The sequence below is a fragment of the Salvelinus namaycush genome, chromosome 32 (assembly GCF_016432855.1).
Source record: "Salvelinus namaycush isolate Seneca chromosome 32, SaNama_1.0, whole genome shotgun sequence".
NCBI classification, from domain to species: domain Eukaryota; kingdom Metazoa; phylum Chordata; class Actinopteri; order Salmoniformes; family Salmonidae; genus Salvelinus; species Salvelinus namaycush.
Window position 1 is genome coordinate 23142532 of NC_052338.1, and position 21129 is coordinate 23163660.

Consider the following 21129-nt stretch of genomic DNA (forward strand, 5'->3'; position numbering starts at 1 on the left):
CTAGCTGTGCGACTCTTATAAAGAAACGGTCTGAGAGATGTGTGAGTTATTGCAGTCAAAACAGGAGGTCTGTGAGAAAGCACCTCAAAGATAAAAGAGATTCATAGACACAGAACCCTGCAGGGAAGTGAAAGAGATAAGAGACTAGTCAGACATACCACTATAAATCAACTTGGGGAGTGGACATTTACTGCTGAGCCTTTAGATAACGCTGAAACTATTGTTTGTATAGCTGTGTATGCATGGGCTTTGTCTCATGAGTAGAAGGTAATGGCGTAGGCAGTGACATCACTAGGGGTTGACTGAAAACATAATAAAATAACTTGGACCCTTTTCTATTTTGCAGAACTGCGGAGAGACATCAGTTGTATGTTTGATGTTTGATCTTTGACTTCTGCCTACAGCTGTATTTCGATTCAAATTGTTATGATTTCTAAGTGCACATTTTGAGTATTCCTTATTTGTTAAGTTAAAAAACGGCGCACAGAAAAATGGAACCAACAATATAAAATAAATCTTTAGAAAATTAAGATCACAAGACATTTCCATTGAAGACATGTTCAGCATTGCCAGATAATGGGGCAGATAGCCTATTGGTTAGAGCGTTGGGCCAGTAACCGAAAGGTTGATATATCGAATCTCCGAGCTGACCAGGTAAAAATCTGTCGTTCTGCTCTTGAACAAGGCAGTTAACCCACTGTTCCTAGGCCGTCATTGTAAATAAGAAATTGTTCTTAACTGACTTGAAATAATAAATAATGAATATTTCTTGGACGCAAGAGGAGTTGTTTTGGAGAGAAAAACCAATGAATAATGTCATATAACAGGGCATAATCATTCAAGGCCAGATGAAGCAAACAGATACAGCACATTCATTCTGAAAAAGAGCTCACATTGGAACACTTACCAAATATCCAGCTTAGGGCAACAACTTCAGATAAAGAAGTGAACATCAGTGTTATAACCACAGCATGGTCTAACAATTGGAAGATTTAGACCCTGCCCTGTAAAGACCAAGGCCCAATGGGATAATAGGATATTATTTGTTTGAATAGGATAATGGCACCAAGATTACCTCTCTTGAAACCAGATACACATATGCATGCATGCACACACACACACACACACAAAGAGAAATAGAAACATGCATTGACACGCGCACACACACACACACACACACAGGTACACGCTCACACCTTAGTAATGCAGTAAAGGCCAAGCAGGAAGGTCAAGCAGTAGACAAAGTAATAGGGTCACCACCTCTTTATACACCAGCCTGAGAAGACTCTTTGGAACAGAGCTGTCATAATACAGTTCCCACAACCCTACAAGACAAAACACACATCAAACTATACACAAGATAAAACACACAAACTATAGACAAGACAAGACACGCATCAAACTACGGACCTGACAAAACACACATCAATCTATAGATGACAAAACAAACATCAAACGACAGACAAGACACACATCAAATTATAGACGAGATACAAATCAAACTATAGACAAGAGAAAACACACAAACTATATACAAGACAAAACATACATCAAACTATAGACAAATCAAAACAGATCAAATTATAGACACGACAAGACACACATCAAACTATAGACAAGACACACATCAAAATATAGACAAGACAAAACACACCAAACTATATACAAGACAAAACACATATCAAACTATAGATAAGACGAAACAAAAACACATCCAACGATAGACAAAACAAAACACATCAAACGATAGACAGGACAAGACACACATGTAATTATACACAATACAAAACACACATCAAAACTATAGACAAGACACACATCAAACTATAGACAAGACAAAACACACAAAGTATAGACAGGACAAGACACACATCTAATTATACACAAGACAAAAAACACATTAAAAAACAGACAGGACAAGACACACATCTAATTATAAAACAAGACAAAACACACATCAAAACCATAGACAAGGAAAAACACACATTAAAACTATAGACAAGACCACACAAATATCAAACTATAGACAAGATAAAACACACAAACTGTAGACAAGACAATACAAACATCAAACTATATATGAGACAAAACAAAACACACATCCAAAGACAGACAAAACACACATCAAACTATAGACAGGACAAGACACACATATAATTATAGACAGGACAAGACACACATCTAATTATAGACAAGACAAAACACACATAACAACTATAGACAAGACAAAACACACATAAACCGATAGACAAGAAAAAACACGCATCAAACTATAGACAGTACAAGACACATATAAACTATAGACAAGACACAAATCAAACTATAGACAAGACACAAATCAAACTATAGACAAGACAAAACACAAAGCAAACGACAGACAAGAAAAACATCTAAATTATAGACAGGACAAGACACACATTTAACTATAGACAAGACAAGACACACATCAAAACTATAGACAAGACACAAATCAAACTATAGACAAGGCAGAACACACATCAAACTATAGACAAGACAAAAAACACACATTAACTATAGACAAGACAAAAAACACACATCAAACTATAGACAAGAAAACATACAAATCAAACTATAGACAAGACAGGACACATAAAACTATAGACAAGACAAATATCAAACAATAGACTAAACAAAAACACATCCAACGATAGACAAGACAAAACCCACATCAAACTATAGACAAAACAAGACACACATCAGACTATAGACAAGACAAGACACACATCAAACTATAGACAAGACAAAATACGCAAACTATAGACAATATAAAATACAAATCAAACTATAGATAAGACAAAACACACATAAAACAATAGACAGGACAAGACACACATCTAACTATAGACAAGACAAAACACACATCAAACTATAGACAATGCAGAACACACATCAAACTATAGACAAGACAAAACACACAACAAACTACAGACGAGAAAGAAACACAAAACACACATCAAACTATAGACAAGACAAAACACACATCAAACGATAGACAAGACAAAACACCAGTCAAAATATAGACAAGGACAACATACAAATCAAACTAAAGACAAGACAAAACAGACATCAAACTATAGACAGGACAAGACACACATCTAATTATAGACAAGACAAAACACACATTAAAACTATAGGCAAGACAAAACAAACATCAAACTATAGACAAGACAAAAACACATCCAACGATAGACAAGACAAGACAAAACACAAATCAAATGATAGACAAGACAAAACACACATCAAACTATAGACAAGACAAAACACACATCAAACTATAGACAATATAAAATAGAAATCAAACTATAGATAAGACAAAACACACATCAAACTATAGACAAGACAAAACACACATCAAACTATAGACAAAACAAGACACACATCAAACTATAGACAATATAAAATAGAAATCAAACTATAGATAAGACAAAACACACATCAAACTGTAGACAAGACAAAATAGAAATCAAACTATAAACAATATAAAATAGAAAACAAACTATAGACAGGACAAAACACACATCTCATTATAGACAAGACAAAACACACATCAAAACTATAGACAAGGAAAAACACACATCAAACTATAGACAGGACAAGAAACATCAAACTATAGACAAGACAAGACACACATAAAACTATAGACAAGACAAAATACACAAACTATAGACAATATAAAATACAAATCAAACTATAGATAAGACAAAACACACATAAAACGATAGACAGGACAAGACACACATCTAACTATAGACAAGACATAAATCAAACTATAGACAAGACAAAACACACATCAAACTATAGACAAGACAAAACACACATCAAACAATTCACGAGACAAAACACACATCAAACGATAGACAAGACAAAACACACATAAAACTATAGACAAGGACAACATACAAATCAAACTAAAGACAAGACAAGACACACATCTAATTATAGACAAGACAAAACACACATTAAAACTATTGGCAAGACAAGACAAAAACACATCCAACGATAGGCAAGACAAGACAAAACACAAATCAAACGATAGACAAGACAAAACACACATCAAACTATAAAGAATGACAACATACAAATCAAACTATAGACAAGGAAAAACATACATGAATCTATAGATAAGCCAAAAACACACATCAAACTATAGACGAGACAAAACACACATCAAACTATAGACAAGACAAAACACACATCAAACTATAGACAAGACACAAATTAAATAATAGACAAGACAAAACATACATCAAACTACAGACAAGACAAAACACACATCAAACTGTAGAGAAGACAAAATACAAATCAAACTATAGATAAGACAAAACAAACATCAAACTATATACAAGACAAAACAAAAACACATCCAATGATAGACAAGACAAGACAAAACACACAAACTATAGACAAGACAAAACACACATCAAACTATAGACAAGACAAAACACACATCAAACTATAGACAGGAAAAACATATCAAAACAATAGACAAGACAAAACACACATCAAAGCTATAGAAAAGGAAAAACACACATCAAATCAAATCAAATCAAATTTTATTTGTCACATACACATGGTTAGCAGATGTTAATGCGAGTGTAGCGAAATGCTTGTGCTTCTAGTTCCGACAATGCAGTAATAACCAACAAGTAATCTAACCTAACAATTCCACAACTACTACCTTATACACACAAGTGTAAAGGGATAAAGAAAATGTACATAAAGATATATGAATGAGTGATGGTACAGAACGGCATAGGCAAGATGCAGTAGATGGTATAGAGTACAGTATATACATATGAGATGAGTAATGTAGGGTATGTAAACATAAAGTGGCATAGTTTAAAGTGGCTAGTGATACATGTATTACATAAAGATGGCAAGATGCAGTAGATGATATAGAGTACAGTATATACATATACATATGAGATGAGTAATGTAGGGTATGTAAACATTATATTAAGTGGCATTGTTTAAAGTGGCTAGTGGTACATTTTTACATAATTTCCATCAATTCCCATTATTAAAGTGGCTGGAGTTGAGTCAGTATGTTGGCAGCGGCCGCTAAATGTTAGTGGTGGCTGTTTAACAGTCTGATGGCCTTGAGATAGAAGCTGTTTTTCAGTCTCTCGGTCCCTGCTTTGATGCACCTGTACTGACCTCGCCTTCTGGATGATAGCGGGGTGAACAGGCAGTGGCTTGGGTGGTTGTTGTCCTTGATGATCTTTATGGCCTTCCTGTGACATCGGGTGGTGTAGGTGTCCTGGAGGGCAGGTAGTTTGCCCCCGGTGATGCGTTGTGCAGACCTCACTACCCTCTGGAGAGCCTTACGGTTGTGGGCAGAGCAGTTGCCGTACCAGGCGGTGATACAGCCCGACAGGATGCTCTCGATTGTGCATCTGTAGAAGTTTGTGAGTGCTTTTGGTGACAAGCCGAATTTCTTCAGCCTCCTGAGGTTGAAGAGGCGCTGCTGCGCCTTCTTCACAACGCTGTCTGTGTGGGTGGACCAATTCAGTTTGTCCGTGATGTGTACACCGAGGAACTTAAAACTTTCCACCTTCTCCACTACTGACCCGTCGATGTGGATAGGGGGGTGCTCCCTCTGCTGTTTCCTGAAGTCCACAATCATCTCCTTTGTTTTGTTGACGTTGAGTGTGAGGTTATTTTCCTGACACCACACTCCGAGGGCCCTCACCTCCTCCCTGTAGGCCGTCTCGTCGTTGTTGGTAATCAAGCCTACCACTGTAGTGTCATCCGCAAACTTGATGATTGAGTTGGAGGCGTGCATGGCCACGCAGTCGTGGGTGAACAGGGAGCACAGGAGAGGGCTCAGAACGCACCCTTGTGGGGCCCCAGTGTTGAGGATCAGCGGGGTGGAGATGTTGTTACCTACCCTCACCACCTGGGGGCGGCCCGTCAGGAAGTCCAGGACCCAGTTGCACAGGGCGGGGTCGAGACCCAGGGTCTCGAGCTTGATGACGAGTTTGGAGGGTACTATGGTGTTAAATGCTGAGCTGTAGTCGATGAACAGCATTCTCACATAGGTATTCCTCTTGTCCAGATGGGTTAGGGCAGTGTGCAGTGTGGTTGCGATTGCGTCGTCTGTGGACCTATTGGGTCGGTAAGCAAATTGGAGTGGGTCTATAGACAAGACAAGACACACATCAAACGATAGACAAGACACACATCAAACTATAGACAAGACACACATCAAACTATAGACAAGACACACATCAAACTATAGACAAGACACACATCAAACTATAGACAAGACACACATCAAACTATAGACAAGACACTCATCTAACTATAGACAAGACACACATGAAACTATAGACAAGACAAAACACACATCAAACTATAGACAAGACAAACCAAAACACTCAAACTATAGACAAGACAAAACACTCATCTTTTAATCTTTCACAAATAACAGATTGTGTTAGTGTGTGTGTGTGTTTGCGTGTGTGCGTGCACATGTGTGTGTGTGCTTGTGTGTGCATGTGTGAATATACCTTACATTACAGACTTAAAACTTTATTGAAGTTTAGGTTGTATAAAACATAACAATACAATAGAATGAGGGGTTACAGATGTTTTTAAAGGTTTCTATGAACCATAGAAGTTGGCTCAACAAGTCTGGACATTTTAGAGTCAGTGATTACTGCAAGGCACTCAAAGAGGTGAGAAAGATGAGAAACTTGGGCTTGAGTCCCAAATGGCACCCTATTCCCTATATAGCACACTACTTTTGACCAGAGCCCTATGACCTCATGGGCTCTGGTCAAAAGCAGTGAATAAATATGGGGAATAGGGTGCCATTTAAAATGCACCCTGAGTTATTTACCTCCTATTTTCATTCTCTGTTTAGAGTTACGTTAAGCTGAGTCCTATTCATTGTGAATTCTTATATGTTATATGCTTCAAACACATCAATCTCACTCCCCGGGCACACTGTACTCATCCTGGTCTGACCAGGTAAAAACAACATCCTCGAGGTTAATCTTATAGAATGAGAAGAGCGAAGGGTTTCCCCCCATATCTCTGGCGTAATTAATGGAAGAAGCACAGTTGGCTGCAGCGTTTAGTTTAGTTCAATGATAAAGAGAGTGGAAGGTACTACGTTTACAGGCCTGTTTCCTAGCTCTTAGCCATAATGTCAAGATAGAAGAGGGAAGGGAGGGGAGAGAGAGAAAGAGAGAGGGGGGAGAAGGAGTGACCCATAATAAAGTAAATGATGTGGCAGAGAAAGCAGACCAGTTTGACCTCCTATTGCTTTCACAGGTTTGACCATTTTCATTAAGTAATGGAATTACTGAGTAACTCATGTTATATCATGATAATACAATTATACTTTTCTCTAAACACGTCACTACAATAAACACTATTCATAACAATTTTATAAAAACATATTTAACTGTAGAAGGAAGCATGATATAATGTATATTGTAAAATAGGAGGTTTATGTGGACATGTAGACTCCAGGTAAGTGTCCTGTTTGGCAGAGCTGACGTAGACACTTATCTACTGCCATTGAGTTAAAAAAATAACAGGTGTTTCAGTAACACCAGGTTCATTTGTCAAAGAACACATTTTTTCTCAATACTGTCCCTAGAAAAGAAAAAATAATGAAATGCTACGTCACGCATAATCAAGGCACTGTCGCATGAAAGTAATGATGATAGTACAATACTACACTATAATAGTGGTCCGGCAGGTAGCCTAGCAGTTAAGCGTGTTGGGCCAGTAACCGAAAGGTGGCTTGTTTGAATTCCTGAGCGGCAAGGTGGAAAAATCTGCTGTCCTGCCCTTGAGCAAGGCATTAACCCCCAACAACTGCTCCCCGGTGCCATTGAACTGGATTAAGACAGCCCCCTGCACCTCTCTGATTCAGAGGGGTTGGGTTAAATGTGTTACACACATTTTGGTTGAATGCATTCTGTTGTGCAACTGACTAGGTATCCTCTTTCCCTAATAAATCAACTCTTCTCTCTCGCATGTTTTTACAGGCTCATACATCTCTCACAAGGCTCATCAAACAACCCTGACAGAAAGTTGTCTAATACTGACCTCTACTGGACAATATTAGAAGCTACACGCTATAAACCATAGCCTGGGACAAGTTTTTCAAAAGTTATCTGATCGGATTTCTGCAATCGGAGAGGATTAAATGCATAGAAATGGAACGAATAGAACAGGCGTCCCCATTTAACTAAATTATATGCCCTTTCTTTTTATTCTATTTCTTTGCATTTAATCAGATAGCTTTTGAAAAATTGGGCCCTGGGCACTGGATCACAAGTTATTTACCATTGTGGACAATCAGGTCAATTGTGAGTGAGAGTAATGTATACACGGACAGCTGATAATAAAGGCAGTGTGTTTGGTGCTAGTAGTTCTGTTTCACAGGTTGTTGCTGTGATGTTGTAGGCCATGGCAGAATTGGGCCATTGGTAAGGCAGGGCTGGAGTCATACTGTCCAGTAAGTATTCAAGGCTCATGTTAATGTCAAGGCTGGGGTCCTGGGAGTCGGGCTAAGCTGTGTGCAGGCTCCTAAAGATGCTGGGTCCCGACAAGGCTTGGCTAAGGTCCTAAGGATACTGCTGGGTAAAGCTCAGAAAGTCTAAGTGCACACTGTGGGAGAATGGTGGAGAATTGGGATGCAGCCTAATAAGTCAAGTGTGGGTGAGTTAGTCAGAGATACTGAGTCCTGGTTCTGGATGGACTGGATCAGTCAGGGTGCTGGGCAGGGCCAGTACCAGGGTCCCTCTCCTGCATGGCTCTGTCCCCCTGTCCTCTCAGCGCCAGGTAGCGTTGGACTACCACAGCCCAGTCTGTCACTTGCTCCACGCGCACCTGGCCAGCCAGCCTGGAGCTGGAGGGGAGGGGCTGGGCCTGGCCATCTGGGGGGCATAGAGAGAGTTTGAAAGATAGGAACAAGAATGTAGGAACTATGTTTGTTGGAACTTTTATTAATGAGAATCAAGAATGTAAGATGCTCAAACATGTATTTTCTTTCACGTGCCATGCATGTAAGTATCAGATAATATTAGAACCACAAATCACATATGCATTACCAAATGATTACTTTGAACAGTTAATTGAAGTGAATTGAAATACATAAAATCTGTGAATCTCAATCAATTGAAATCAGTGAATTGAAATGGATCAGTACAATCAGAGCCTCACCCTCAGGTAGAATCTGTGTCCTTTTGTTGGTCCTCATCCAGCCCAGGGAGGTGTGAGCTGGTATGTCCAGAGAGCGGGGGTCAGGCCCAGGCAGACCCTCTGCATCCTCCTCTTCAGTCATCAGGTCCCGGCCCTCTGTAGAGCAGATCTTACCTGGGGGGTTATACATAACACATACTGAGTGTACAAAACATTAAGAATACCTTCCTAATATTGAGTTGCACCCCACCTTTTGCCCTCAGAACAGACTCAATTTGTCGTGGCATGGACTCTACAAGGTGTGGAAAGCGTTCCATAGGTATGCTGGCACATTTTTACTCCAAAGCTTCCCACAGTTGTGTCAAGTTAGCCGGATGTTCATTGGGTGATGGACCATTCTTGATACACACAGGAAACTGTTGAGCATCAAAAATCCAGCAGCGTTAGTTGTTGACACAAACCAGTGTGCCTGGCACCTACTACCATACCCTGTTGAAATGTACTTAAATCTTTTGTCTTGCCCATTCTTCCTCTGAATGGCACACAATTCCTGTCTCAATTGTCTCAAGGCTTAAAAATCCTTCTTTAACCTGTCTCCTATTCATTGAAGTGGATTTAACAAGAGAAATCAATAAGGGATCATAGCTTTCACCTGGATTCACCTGGTCAGTCAATGTCATGGAAAGAGCAGGTGTCCATGTTTTGTACACTCAGTGTATATATAATACACGATGTAGCATTACACTCATGGTTTGCCTCCTTGGGATCATTTGTAGTTGTTAAAACTGCCGATATTGAATCTATGAATTCCCTGAACAAGGTAGGAACACTAGTATGAAACTCACCTCCATGTTTGCAAAGCACCTTGGCGAAGAAGAAGAGGTTGGTGAAGAGGTTGAATGGAGACGGCGTGCCCGACTTCCTACTCATGTCCCGTATGAGCACGGCCCGGCCAAACTTCCACTCAGTGTCCGAGCGGGCCTGAATGCGCTGGTAGGTGTCACTCATCATGGCAATGAGCAGGTTGATCAGCACGATCACCGTCACCACCAGGTAGATGCCAAACGCCAGTTGGGCGACCACGCCGGCAGCTGGGGGCGAGCCCACTAACGTAGGCATTTCTTTAGGCTCCGTCAGGCCGAAAAGGGCAAAGAAGAGCAGGACCGACACCTCCCGAGGGGTGTGGCCTGCTGTCTCCGGCTTCACAAAGGTGGCATTGTAGACGGCACACAAGCTCATGGTGAAGGCGGTGTGGAAGAGCGCCAGGATGACGGCAAACCTTCCCAGATCCTTCATCAGGTCACTGATGAGGACAGAAGCCAAAAAAATAAAAAATAAGGCCTTATTATTGCAGATAATACTTAAGTGAACAATAACATCATATTTACAGAGGTACAATGCATTTGGAAAGTATTCAGACCCCTTGACTTTTTAAACATTTTGTTACGTTACAGCTTATTCTAAAATGGATTCAATAACGTTTCTCCCTCATCAATCTACAGTCAATACCCCATAATGACAAAGGGAAACAGGTTTCTAGAAGATTTTGCAAATGTATTAAAAATAAAAAAAACAGAAATACCTTATGTAAGTATTCAGACCCTTTGCTATGAGACTCGAAATTGAGCTCAGGTGCATCCGGTTTCCATTGATCTACAACTTGACTGGAGTCCACCTGTGGTAAATTCAATTGATTGGACATGATTTGGAAAGGCACACACCTGTACCACAGTAAGGTACCACAGTTGACAGTGCATGTCAGAGCAAAAACCAAGCCTAGAGGTTGAAGGAATTGTCCGTAGAGCTCCGAGACAGGATTGTGTCGAGGCACAGATCTGGGGAAGGCTACCAAAACATTTCTGCAGCATTGAAGAAGTTTGGAACCACCAAGTCTCTTCCTAGAGCTGGCCGCCCGGCCAAACAGGAGAATGGCCTTGGTCAGTGAGGTGGAGATGGGAGAACCTTCCAGAAGGACAACCATCTCTGCAGCACTCCACCAATCAGGCCTTTATGGAAGAGTGGCCAGACGGAAGCAACTCCTCAGTAAAAGACACAAGGACTCTCAGACCATGAGAAACAAGATTCTCTGGTCTGATGAAACCAAGATTGAACTCTTTGACCTGAATGCCAAGCGTCACATCTGCGGTGTGGTGAAGCATGGTGGTGGCAGCATCATGCTGTGGGGATATTTTTCAGCGACAGGGACTGGGAGACTAGTCAGGATTGAGGGAAAGATTTTTAATAAATGTGCAAACATTTCTAAAAACCTTTATTTGCTTTGTCATTATGGGGTATTGTGTGTCGATTGATGAGGGGAAAAAACTATTTAATCCATTTTAGAATAAGGCTGTAACGTAACAAAATGTGGAAAAAGTCAAGGTGTCTGAATACTTTCCAAATGCACTGTAGGAGCAGAGGAAGACCTGTTTAGTTAAAACGTGTTGCAGTATCAGTCCTGCTGACATGTTGATCTGCTCCTACCTAGTAAATAGCCTACTTGTATAGTTTTCTCCACTGATCTTCTCTCACCTGATGATGATGGCCCAGGGGCCGAACAGGTGGTGGAAGGTCAGGAACTCCAGCAGCTGGATGAAGCCTAGAGTCATGGCCACGGCTAGTAGGACGTTCCGGGTGAAAAGGCAGTGGAGATGGGAGGGGGGCCAGAGCTGGAGAACCAGGGCCAGGAGATGGCAGAGCAAGGCAGCGGCGGAGAAGCCCAGGACAAGCACTCGGATCCAGGCTAGGCCGTGGCGCTCCCCTGGCTGGGTGAGCTCAGACACCAGCATGCCCCCCAGCCAGGCCAGCAGCAGCCACTCACTCCATCCAGGCAGCAGGTGACCCAGGTGGATGGGATTCAGCGGGGGGTAGGCGATGGTGAGGATGAAGAGGGCCAGGAGAAAGACGTGGGACACCAGGTAGCTCATGAACTTCACGATGGGGATGGTGTTGAACCTGGTGTGGTTTTGAAAGATTTTACATTAAATCCTAAAATAATATTAAATCCCAAGATAATATTGTCTGGCAATCAACTATCATACAAAACTGTCATTGATTCCGCAGAGGAGTTTATATGTTTTAAGTTAATTGCTGAATAATTGATTCATGATTGGTCAAAAATAACGAGTCTTAGTTCTCTTTTTGTAACTGGTAGAGTTTGAGATACAATGTTTGAATGTAAACACATCCCACTCGGCACAAACTGGTTGACTCAACGTTGTTTCAATGTAATTTGTCAATGTATTGTGACAAGGAATCTAAGTGAAAAACACATTGGATTTGAAAAAAAAAAAAATGTTTTGAGGGTGGAATCTCAACCACAGGATTATGTCATCATTGTAAAAATTGTACATTATCAGAAAAAAAAACCTTGCTATTTATTTGGTCTCCCATGCAGGGTTTTAACCAAGCCTGGCCCTGCTTAGTGTTGACATTGGTCACTGACTACTACCAATGTGCTATCGCAAGAATGATTATTGAGAGATCTCTTAATAACTAAATATATTCACTGTTGCTATCTAAATTATTCCAAAAAGTAGGTTTAACAGAGCAAATGAAATGTAACCATACTTTATAGGTCATATATTATCATTGAGACTATTTAGGTCTATACAGCATTTGGGAAGTCAACAGCTATTGTTTCAATTCAACCCATGGTTTAACTAAAAATAGACAATACACATAGCCCTAGGGTTTCAAACTTTGGTTGATTTCAAATGTAATCTTCAAGTTAATCCTTAATATGTTAGTCACGTCTCCATCTCAACCAAAAATCTAAGTTAAAGAATACGACTAAATCAAATCAAACTTTATTTAAAGTACATTTAAACTTCGATAATATTAGATTTAGACCTATTCTTGAATTTAGATGTTTGGTTGAGTTGGAGATGTTAATCCAACATATCAATGATTAATTTGTAGGCAAACCGGGTATTGAATTGTGTTTGTTGTCAACGCAACCAAATGTTAACATTTAAAGGATATTTATCTTCTGCTTGGATAGTTCCATCTGTGCCACTGACTTAGTCTGGCTTTAATTACAGTTTGTCTACCTAATTAGTAATTGATATGTTCGATTCACGTCTCCATCTCAACCAAAAATCTAAGATAAAGATTAGGACTAAATCAAATAAAACTTTAAATGCACTTTAAATAAAGTTTGATTTGATTTAATCCTATTCTTTAACTTTGATTATTGATTGAGATGGAGACTTGAATCCAACATATAAATTATTGATTTGTAGAAAAGCTGGAATTAAAGCCAGACTAAATCAGGATTAAGCCAGCGGCTCAGATGAAACTATTCAACCATTATCCTTTAAATGGTGATATTTGGTTGCGTTGACAACAAAACACAATTCAATATTCTTTTGTAATACAGTAAATAGCCTAAAGTTAAGGCAAACTACAAACTAATGTAACAGCATTTATTCAACCTTAAAATGAGTAACACATCCATGGCCACATTTTGAAGTTAGCCTACTGTAACTATAAATGTTTTCTTATGTAATCATAGAAAGCGTGCATGTTCAAGATAGCATGCAAAGGTCTCAGGTCTGTGGAGATCTTCACAACATAAATATCCGTGCAGAATCTCAAACAGCATTGATCACTTGCACCATGTACTTTTAATGTAATCTCAACTGCTATCCAGGTCATTTGGTTCTGCTATTAGATGAAGCACAGGGATAACACATCCATTTGTTGTATAAATACAAGATATCTGACATTGTTTTCCCATTTTGCTTTTAAATGGTTGAAAGCACAGTGATAACACATTTAGATGAACCAAAAACCTGACATTGTTTTCCCATTGGAATTTGGTTCTGCTTTTAGATGGTTGAAAGCATAATGACAACACATCGGTAATTCTACAAACTTCTGGCTGACTTTTTGAGTTGGTAAATAAAGGTTGAAATCTCATTTATCAATGTCCACGTTGAAATGACGTTGTGTGTCCAGTGGGTTAGCCTCAAAAGGGCTCCCATTAATAAAGGCTATGAACCTGTATCTATGAAAGTCTACTCTGTACCTGTGTTTGAGAGGCAGTGAGAGGAACAGCCACAGTGGAGGGCAGAGCAGCAGGCCAAAAAACAGCAGCAGGATCCTCCAGGAGTCCCACTGCAGACTGCCATACCACACCTCCGTCATGTACTTCTGGACAGCCGGGTGGGCCACCACTCCCTTCTGCCTCCCCTCGATCAGGCAGTCCAGCACGCTGGCCCCTCTATGGTCCACCGCCCTGAGTACGGCGCCGGCTCCCCTCCCCCCGGTCGAGGCCATGCTGAGCAGGTCGGAGGCCAGGCTTTCACAGTGGTGGGCTGCCGCCTGGAGGTCCACGTAGCGCTCCTTCTCCCTAAGGGCGGCCAGGCCCAGGGCTCGGGACAGACGCACGGCCGTGTCCAAGGGAGCAGCGGAGTGAAGAACTAGCTCCTCCAGAGTAGTGTTGGAGTTCAGCTTCCCACACACCATCAGGTCAAACACAAACTACAGACAACACACACCATCAGGTCAAACACAAACTACAGACAACACACACCATCAGGTCAAACACAAACTACAGACGACACACACCATCAGGTCAAACACAAACTACAGACGACACACACCATCAGGTCAAACACAAACTACAGACAACACACACCATCAGGTCAAACACAAACTACAGACAACACACACCATCAGGTCAAACACAAACTACAGACAACACACACCATCAGGTCAAACACAAAATACAGACAGCACACACCAACACACCATCAGGTCAAACACAAACTACAGACAACACACACCAACACACCATCAGGTCAAACACAAACTACAGACAACACACCATCAGGTCAAACACAAACTACAGACAACACACACCATCAGGTCAAACACAAACTACAGACAACACACACCATCAGGTCAAACACAAACTACAGACAACACACACCATCAGGTCAAACACAAACTACAGACAACACACACCATCAGGTCAAACACAAACTACAGACAACACACACCATCAGGTCAAACACAAACTACAGACAACACACACCATCAGGTCAAACACAAACTACAGACGACACACACCATCAGGTCAAACACAAACTACAGACAACACACACCATCAGGTCAAACACAAAATACAGACAGCACACACCAACACACCATCAGGTCAAACACAAACTACAGACACCACACACCATCAGGTCAAACGCAGACTACAGACAACACACACCAACACACCATCAGGTCAAACACAAACTACAGACAACACACACCAACACACCATCAGGTCAAACACAAACTACAGACAACACACCATCAGGTCAAACACAAACTACAGACAACACACACCATCAGGTCAAACACAAACTACAGACAACACACACCATCAGGTCAAACACAAACTACAGACAACACACACCATCAGGTCAAACACAAACTACAGACAACACACACCATCAGGTCAAACACAAACTACAGACAACACACACCATCAGGTCAAACACAAACTACAGACAACACACACCATCAGGTCAAACACAAACTACAGACGACACACACCATCAGGTCAAACACAAACTACAGACAACACACACCATCAGGTCAAACACAAAATACAGACAGCACACACCAACACACCATCAGGTCAAACACAAACTACAGACAACACACACCAACACACCATCAGGTCAAACACAAACTACAGACACCACACACCATCAGGTCAAACGCAGACTACAGACAACACACACCAACACACCATCAGGTCAAACACAAACTACAGACAACACACACCATCAGGTCAAACACAAACTACAGACAACACACACCAACACACCATCAGGTCAAACACAAACTACAGACACACACCAACACACCATCAGGTCAAACACAAACTACAGACAACACACACCATCAGGTCAAACACAAACTACAGACAACACACACCATCAGGTCAAACACAAACTACAGACAACACACACCATCAGGTCAAACACAAACTACAGACAACACACACCATCAGGTCAAACGCAGACTACAGACAACACACACCATCAGGTCAAACACAAACTACAGACAACACACACCATCAGGTCAAACACAAACTACAGACGACACATACCAACACACCATCAGGTCAAACACAAGCTACAGACAACACACACCATCAGGTCAAACACAAACTACAGACAACACACACCAACACACCATCAGGTCAAACACAAACTACAGACAACACACCATCAGGTCAAACACAAACTACAGACAACACACACCAACACACCATCAGGTCAAACACAAACTACAGACAACACACCATCAGGTCAAACACAGACTACAGACAACACACACCAACACATCATCAGGTCAAACACAAGCTACAGACAACACACCATCAGGTCAAACACAGACTACAGACAACACACACCAACACACCATCAGGTCAAACACAAACTACAGACAACACACACCAACACACCATCAGGTCAAACACAAACTAGGTACTCATCAACAACATTGATTTAAAAATATGTTCTGGCAGTGCCTGTTCTATTAAAATTGCGGTTTGCTGACATCTTGTGGTTAGACTAGAAAGAAAGTAGAAAATATAGGGAGAATATTGAAAGGGAAAGGGGGATACCTAGTCAGTTGTACAACTGAATGCCTTCAACTGAAATGTGTCTTCCACATTTAACCCAACCCCTCTGAATCAGAGGTGCCGGGGGCTGCCTTAATCGACATCTACGTCTTCGGCGCCCAGGGAACAGTGGGTTAACTGCCTTGCTCAGGGGCAGAACGACAGCCAGAAAGAGAGAGAGAACACCAACCTTCCTGTCCTCCAGCAGTCTCAGTATGTTGTTCTCTTGTCGTCGTAGCAGGAAGCTAACCGTCCCCTGGTGGTTATCTCCGGCAGCGTACTGCAGTGGTGTTCGTCCCCCCTGGCACTCTACACTGGCCGACGCCCCACTCTCCACCAGGAACCGCACCATGTCCAGACAGCCTGCTTTGGCTGCATAGTGGAGCGGGGTCCAGCCACTCTAGAATTGGGGGGGTCAGGTGTCAATGGAATTAGTGTGTGATCTGGCATAGTTTTTTATTATTGTCACCATGTCACCATAACATCCCCATAACATCCTCATAACATTGTCATACTCTCCCCATAATGTTTCCATAACATCCTCATACTCTCCCCATAATGTTTCCATAACATCCTCATACTCTCTCCATAATGTTTCCATAACATCCCCTTACATCCTCATAACATCCTCATACTACCCCATAACGTTTCCATAACATCCCCTTACATCCTTATACTCTCCCCATAATGTTTCCATAACATGCCCTTACATCCTCAGAACATCCCCATATTGTTTCCATTACATCCCCTTACATCCTCATAACATCCTCATACTCTCCCCATAATGTTTCCATAACATCTTCATACTTTCCCCATAATATTTAGATAACATCCCCTTACATCCTCATAACATCCTCATACTCTCCCCATAATGTTTCCATAACATCCTCATACTCTCCCCATAACATCCCCTTACATCCTCATACTCTCCCCATAATGTTTCCATAACATCCTCATACTCTCCCCATAACATCCCCTTACATCCTCATACTCTCTCCATAATGTTTCCATAACATCCACATATTCTCCCCATAACATCTCCATCTCCAGGTCAGTCTCACCTCTTCGGTGTGGTTGATCTCGGCCCCCTGGCCCAGCAGCACTCTGACCATGGCCACGTGGCCGCTGGCGGAGGCCAGGTGCAGACAGGTGCGGCCCTGCTTGTCCCTCAGGTGCAGCAGAGAGCTGGAGCGGCTCAGCAGCAGCCCCACCACAGACATGTGACCACTCTGGGCTGCCAGGTGAAGGGGGGTGGAGCCCTGAGGAGAAGGGGGAGGGACAGGAGGACGGTCAGTCTGGCAGATCCCCACACGTATATACCGTACACATATGCTCACACACAAGCTTGCAAAACACGCACATGCACACAAACATTTACACATAAACTCTTGCACAAAATGCATACACTCATGTAAAATGCATTCAGAAAGTATTCAGACCTCTTGATTTTTTCCACATTTTGTGACGTTACAGCCGTATTCTAAATTGGATTACATTGTTTTTATTCCTCATCAATCTACACACAATACCCCATAATGATAAAACAAAAAAAAATTTTTTTTTGCTAATTTATTAAACATAAAACATTGAAATATCACATTTACATAACTATTCAGACCCTTTACTCAGTACTTTGTTGAAGCACCTTTGGCAGCGATTACAGCCTCGAGTCTTCTTGGGTATGACGCTACAAGCTTGGCACACCTGTATTTGGGGAGTTTCTTCCATTCTTCTCTGCAGATCCTCTCAAGCTCTATGAGGTTGGATGGGGAGCGTCACTGCACCAGATATTTTCAGGTCTCTCCAGAGATGTTCGATCGGGTTCAAGTCCGGGCTCTGGCTGGACACTCAAGGACATTCAGAGACTTGTCCTGAAGCCATTCCTTTGTTGTCTTGGCAGTGTGCTTAGAGTCGTTGTCCTGTTGGAAGGTGAACCTTAGCCCCAGTCTGAGGTCCTGAGTGCTCTGGAGCAGGTTTTCATCAAGGATCTCTCTGTACTTTGCTCTGTTCATTTTGTAATGTGCCTTTTACTGAGGAGTGGCTTTCGTCTGGCCACTCTACCATAAAGGCCTGATTGGTGGAGTGCTGCAGAGATGGTTGTCCTTCTGGGAGGTTCTCCCATCTCCACAGAGGAACTCTGGAGCTCTGTCAGAGTGACCATCGGGTTATTTTTTAAATAATTTGTAATTTTTTTATTTATTACAAAAAACACAAGGAAGGGGTAACATTAAAGTATTAGAACATGATGGACAAACAATACAGCATCAAGACACTATCAAACATGTATCAGTCTTTCCGCAACAGAGCCATCCTTATGTGTGAGGGTGCGTGTGCATGATAGTGATATAAAATGTATGTCATAGTTTCCTTTTTCATGATCACAATCTTGTGAAACCCAAACCCTCCAAGATCCCCCCACAGTTCCCCAAAAGCTGTCCCTCCACCATTCGAGACCCCTTCCACAGTCTCCCCCCGGAAGAAAAAAAAAGAAAAAATACAATTAATTCCCCACCCCCAAGAACCCCCCAATGCACCAACAACCAAGAGAATGAACTAAAGAGAAAAAAGGAAAAGACAGAAGAAAAGAGCAAACAACAATGCAAAAAAATCTAACTAAATTATAAATTTAAAACAAAGGATATCAAGGACAACTGAAATCATAACAGCAATGCCTACTTTATATGTTTGTGTGCATGTCTGGCACTATTACATGTATGTGTGTGTTCTTGTATGTGTTTATTTGAATGAGAGTGTGTATATGCATGTGTACAAACACCTGCACGGCATCAGCCTCAGGCAAACCGGCATTAGTTGTAAAAACACTGCCACTTAGTGTCATTCAAATGTACTTTTATGTTTTATTTTGACTTTTTTCCCCTTTATCTTTTGACCATCATTCTCTCTCTCACACAGCAACTCCACTCCCACTTGTCTCCAACTCCACATACCAGCTTCCCTCAGCTTCCCTCAGCCCATCCCATCTATCTCTGCTGGCCACCCACTTCGTGTTTCTACGCAACACATGTCTTTCAACTATGCTATGATGTTTAACGTACAATTTCAATCTATCTAATCGAATCGAATCTACAGATTGCGTGTCGAAGATAAATACTTTTACTAAGAGTATTAGTAATTGACTGACCCGGTCTCTCCAGATCTCCTAACAGTACTATTTCTAGGGTCAATTTTAGATCAATGTTATGCATTTTCAACCATTCCTGAACCTGAGACCAGAAACAGGCTACCTGAGGGCTGTTGGTCTATTGATTCTGTATCCTCACAAAAAAATCTGCAGAGCTTCGATGATTTTATGCCCCAAATATTCAACATTTTGTTGGTGGCAAGAATTCTATATAATAATTTTAGCTGGAAAGCACAAAGTCTTGAATCTTGCGTTGTTTTATATATCAACTCATACCATAGAATCGGTACATCAAAAATCTCTTCCCAACTATTTTGCAATCTGTATGGCACAGTTGTCAACATCCTGGTCCTCAAATGAAACTGGTATACTTTCCTATTTATGATATTTTTATTCCTTCGCCAGTTTTGATCCTTTATATTGGGCAGACAGACCAGTTCCCTACCTCCTCCCGCTGCCACCCACTTCCTCCATTTTAATGGGCAATGCTGTAATCAATTGGTTGTACTCTTGGATTGAGCAGACCTTCCCGTACAATTCTGATAACTCCATGAAGGAAATAACTCTACCATTACAATTTACAATATCATTTAAGAACACAATACCCTTTTCAAACATCTTTCCCATAAATACAGGTATTTTATCAACCAGTACATTTGAGTTCAGCCATAATATTTGTTGTATCTTTTCAGGGGGGTGAAATTGAAATTGTAGCCAGCTCTGCAATGCTTGTTTGAAAAACACAGATACTTTGAAAAAAGTATCATTTTCAATTAATCGAAAATGAAACATGGCAATCTGCACAAAGGCAAAAAGGCAATTTTTAAACAATGGATGAGCTTTTCTTATTAATCTACTTGAGAACCATTTAGGGTTCAAATAAAACTTTTGAATGAGTGAAGCTTTTAGAGAGAGGTTTAGTGCTTTTATATTTAATAATCTCAACCCACCCAATTCATATTCATTATATATAGGCTCATTTTATTTTGTCTGGTTTAGCGTCCCAGATAAAGCAAAATATTTTTTGCTCATATGATTTGAAAATCGAATCATCAGGAGTAGGCAGCGCCATAAGTAAGTGAGTAAACTGAGATATGACTAAGGAGTTAATCAGGGCAATTTTTCCATAAATAGACAGGTATTTTATCTAGATCTTTAATGAGACATTGCA

At 41.1% G+C, this 21129-nt stretch overlaps 1 protein-coding gene across 1 annotated transcript in view; it reads right to left on the bottom strand.

Annotated features, from left to right (window-relative positions):
- Positions 1 to 6539: 6539 nt before the first annotated feature.
- Positions 6540 to 21129, bottom strand: part of trpn1 (transient receptor potential cation channel, subfamily N, member 1) — a 48338-nt gene continuing 33748 nt past the window's right edge. Inside the window, exons 24-30 of the mRNA XM_038972358.1 lie at positions 17878 to 18075; positions 17007 to 17216; positions 14216 to 14670; positions 11716 to 12138; positions 10032 to 10489; positions 9208 to 9360; positions 6540 to 8921 (exon numbers count right to left, since the gene is read on the bottom strand). Of these exons, the coding sequence (XP_038828286.1) occupies positions 8749 to 8921; positions 9208 to 9360; positions 10032 to 10489; positions 11716 to 12138; positions 14216 to 14670; positions 17007 to 17216; positions 17878 to 18075 (2070 nt within the window). The 3' untranslated portion in view covers positions 6540 to 8748. The remainder of the gene's footprint in view (positions 8922 to 9207; positions 9361 to 10031; positions 10490 to 11715; positions 12139 to 14215; positions 14671 to 17006; positions 17217 to 17877; positions 18076 to 21129) is intronic.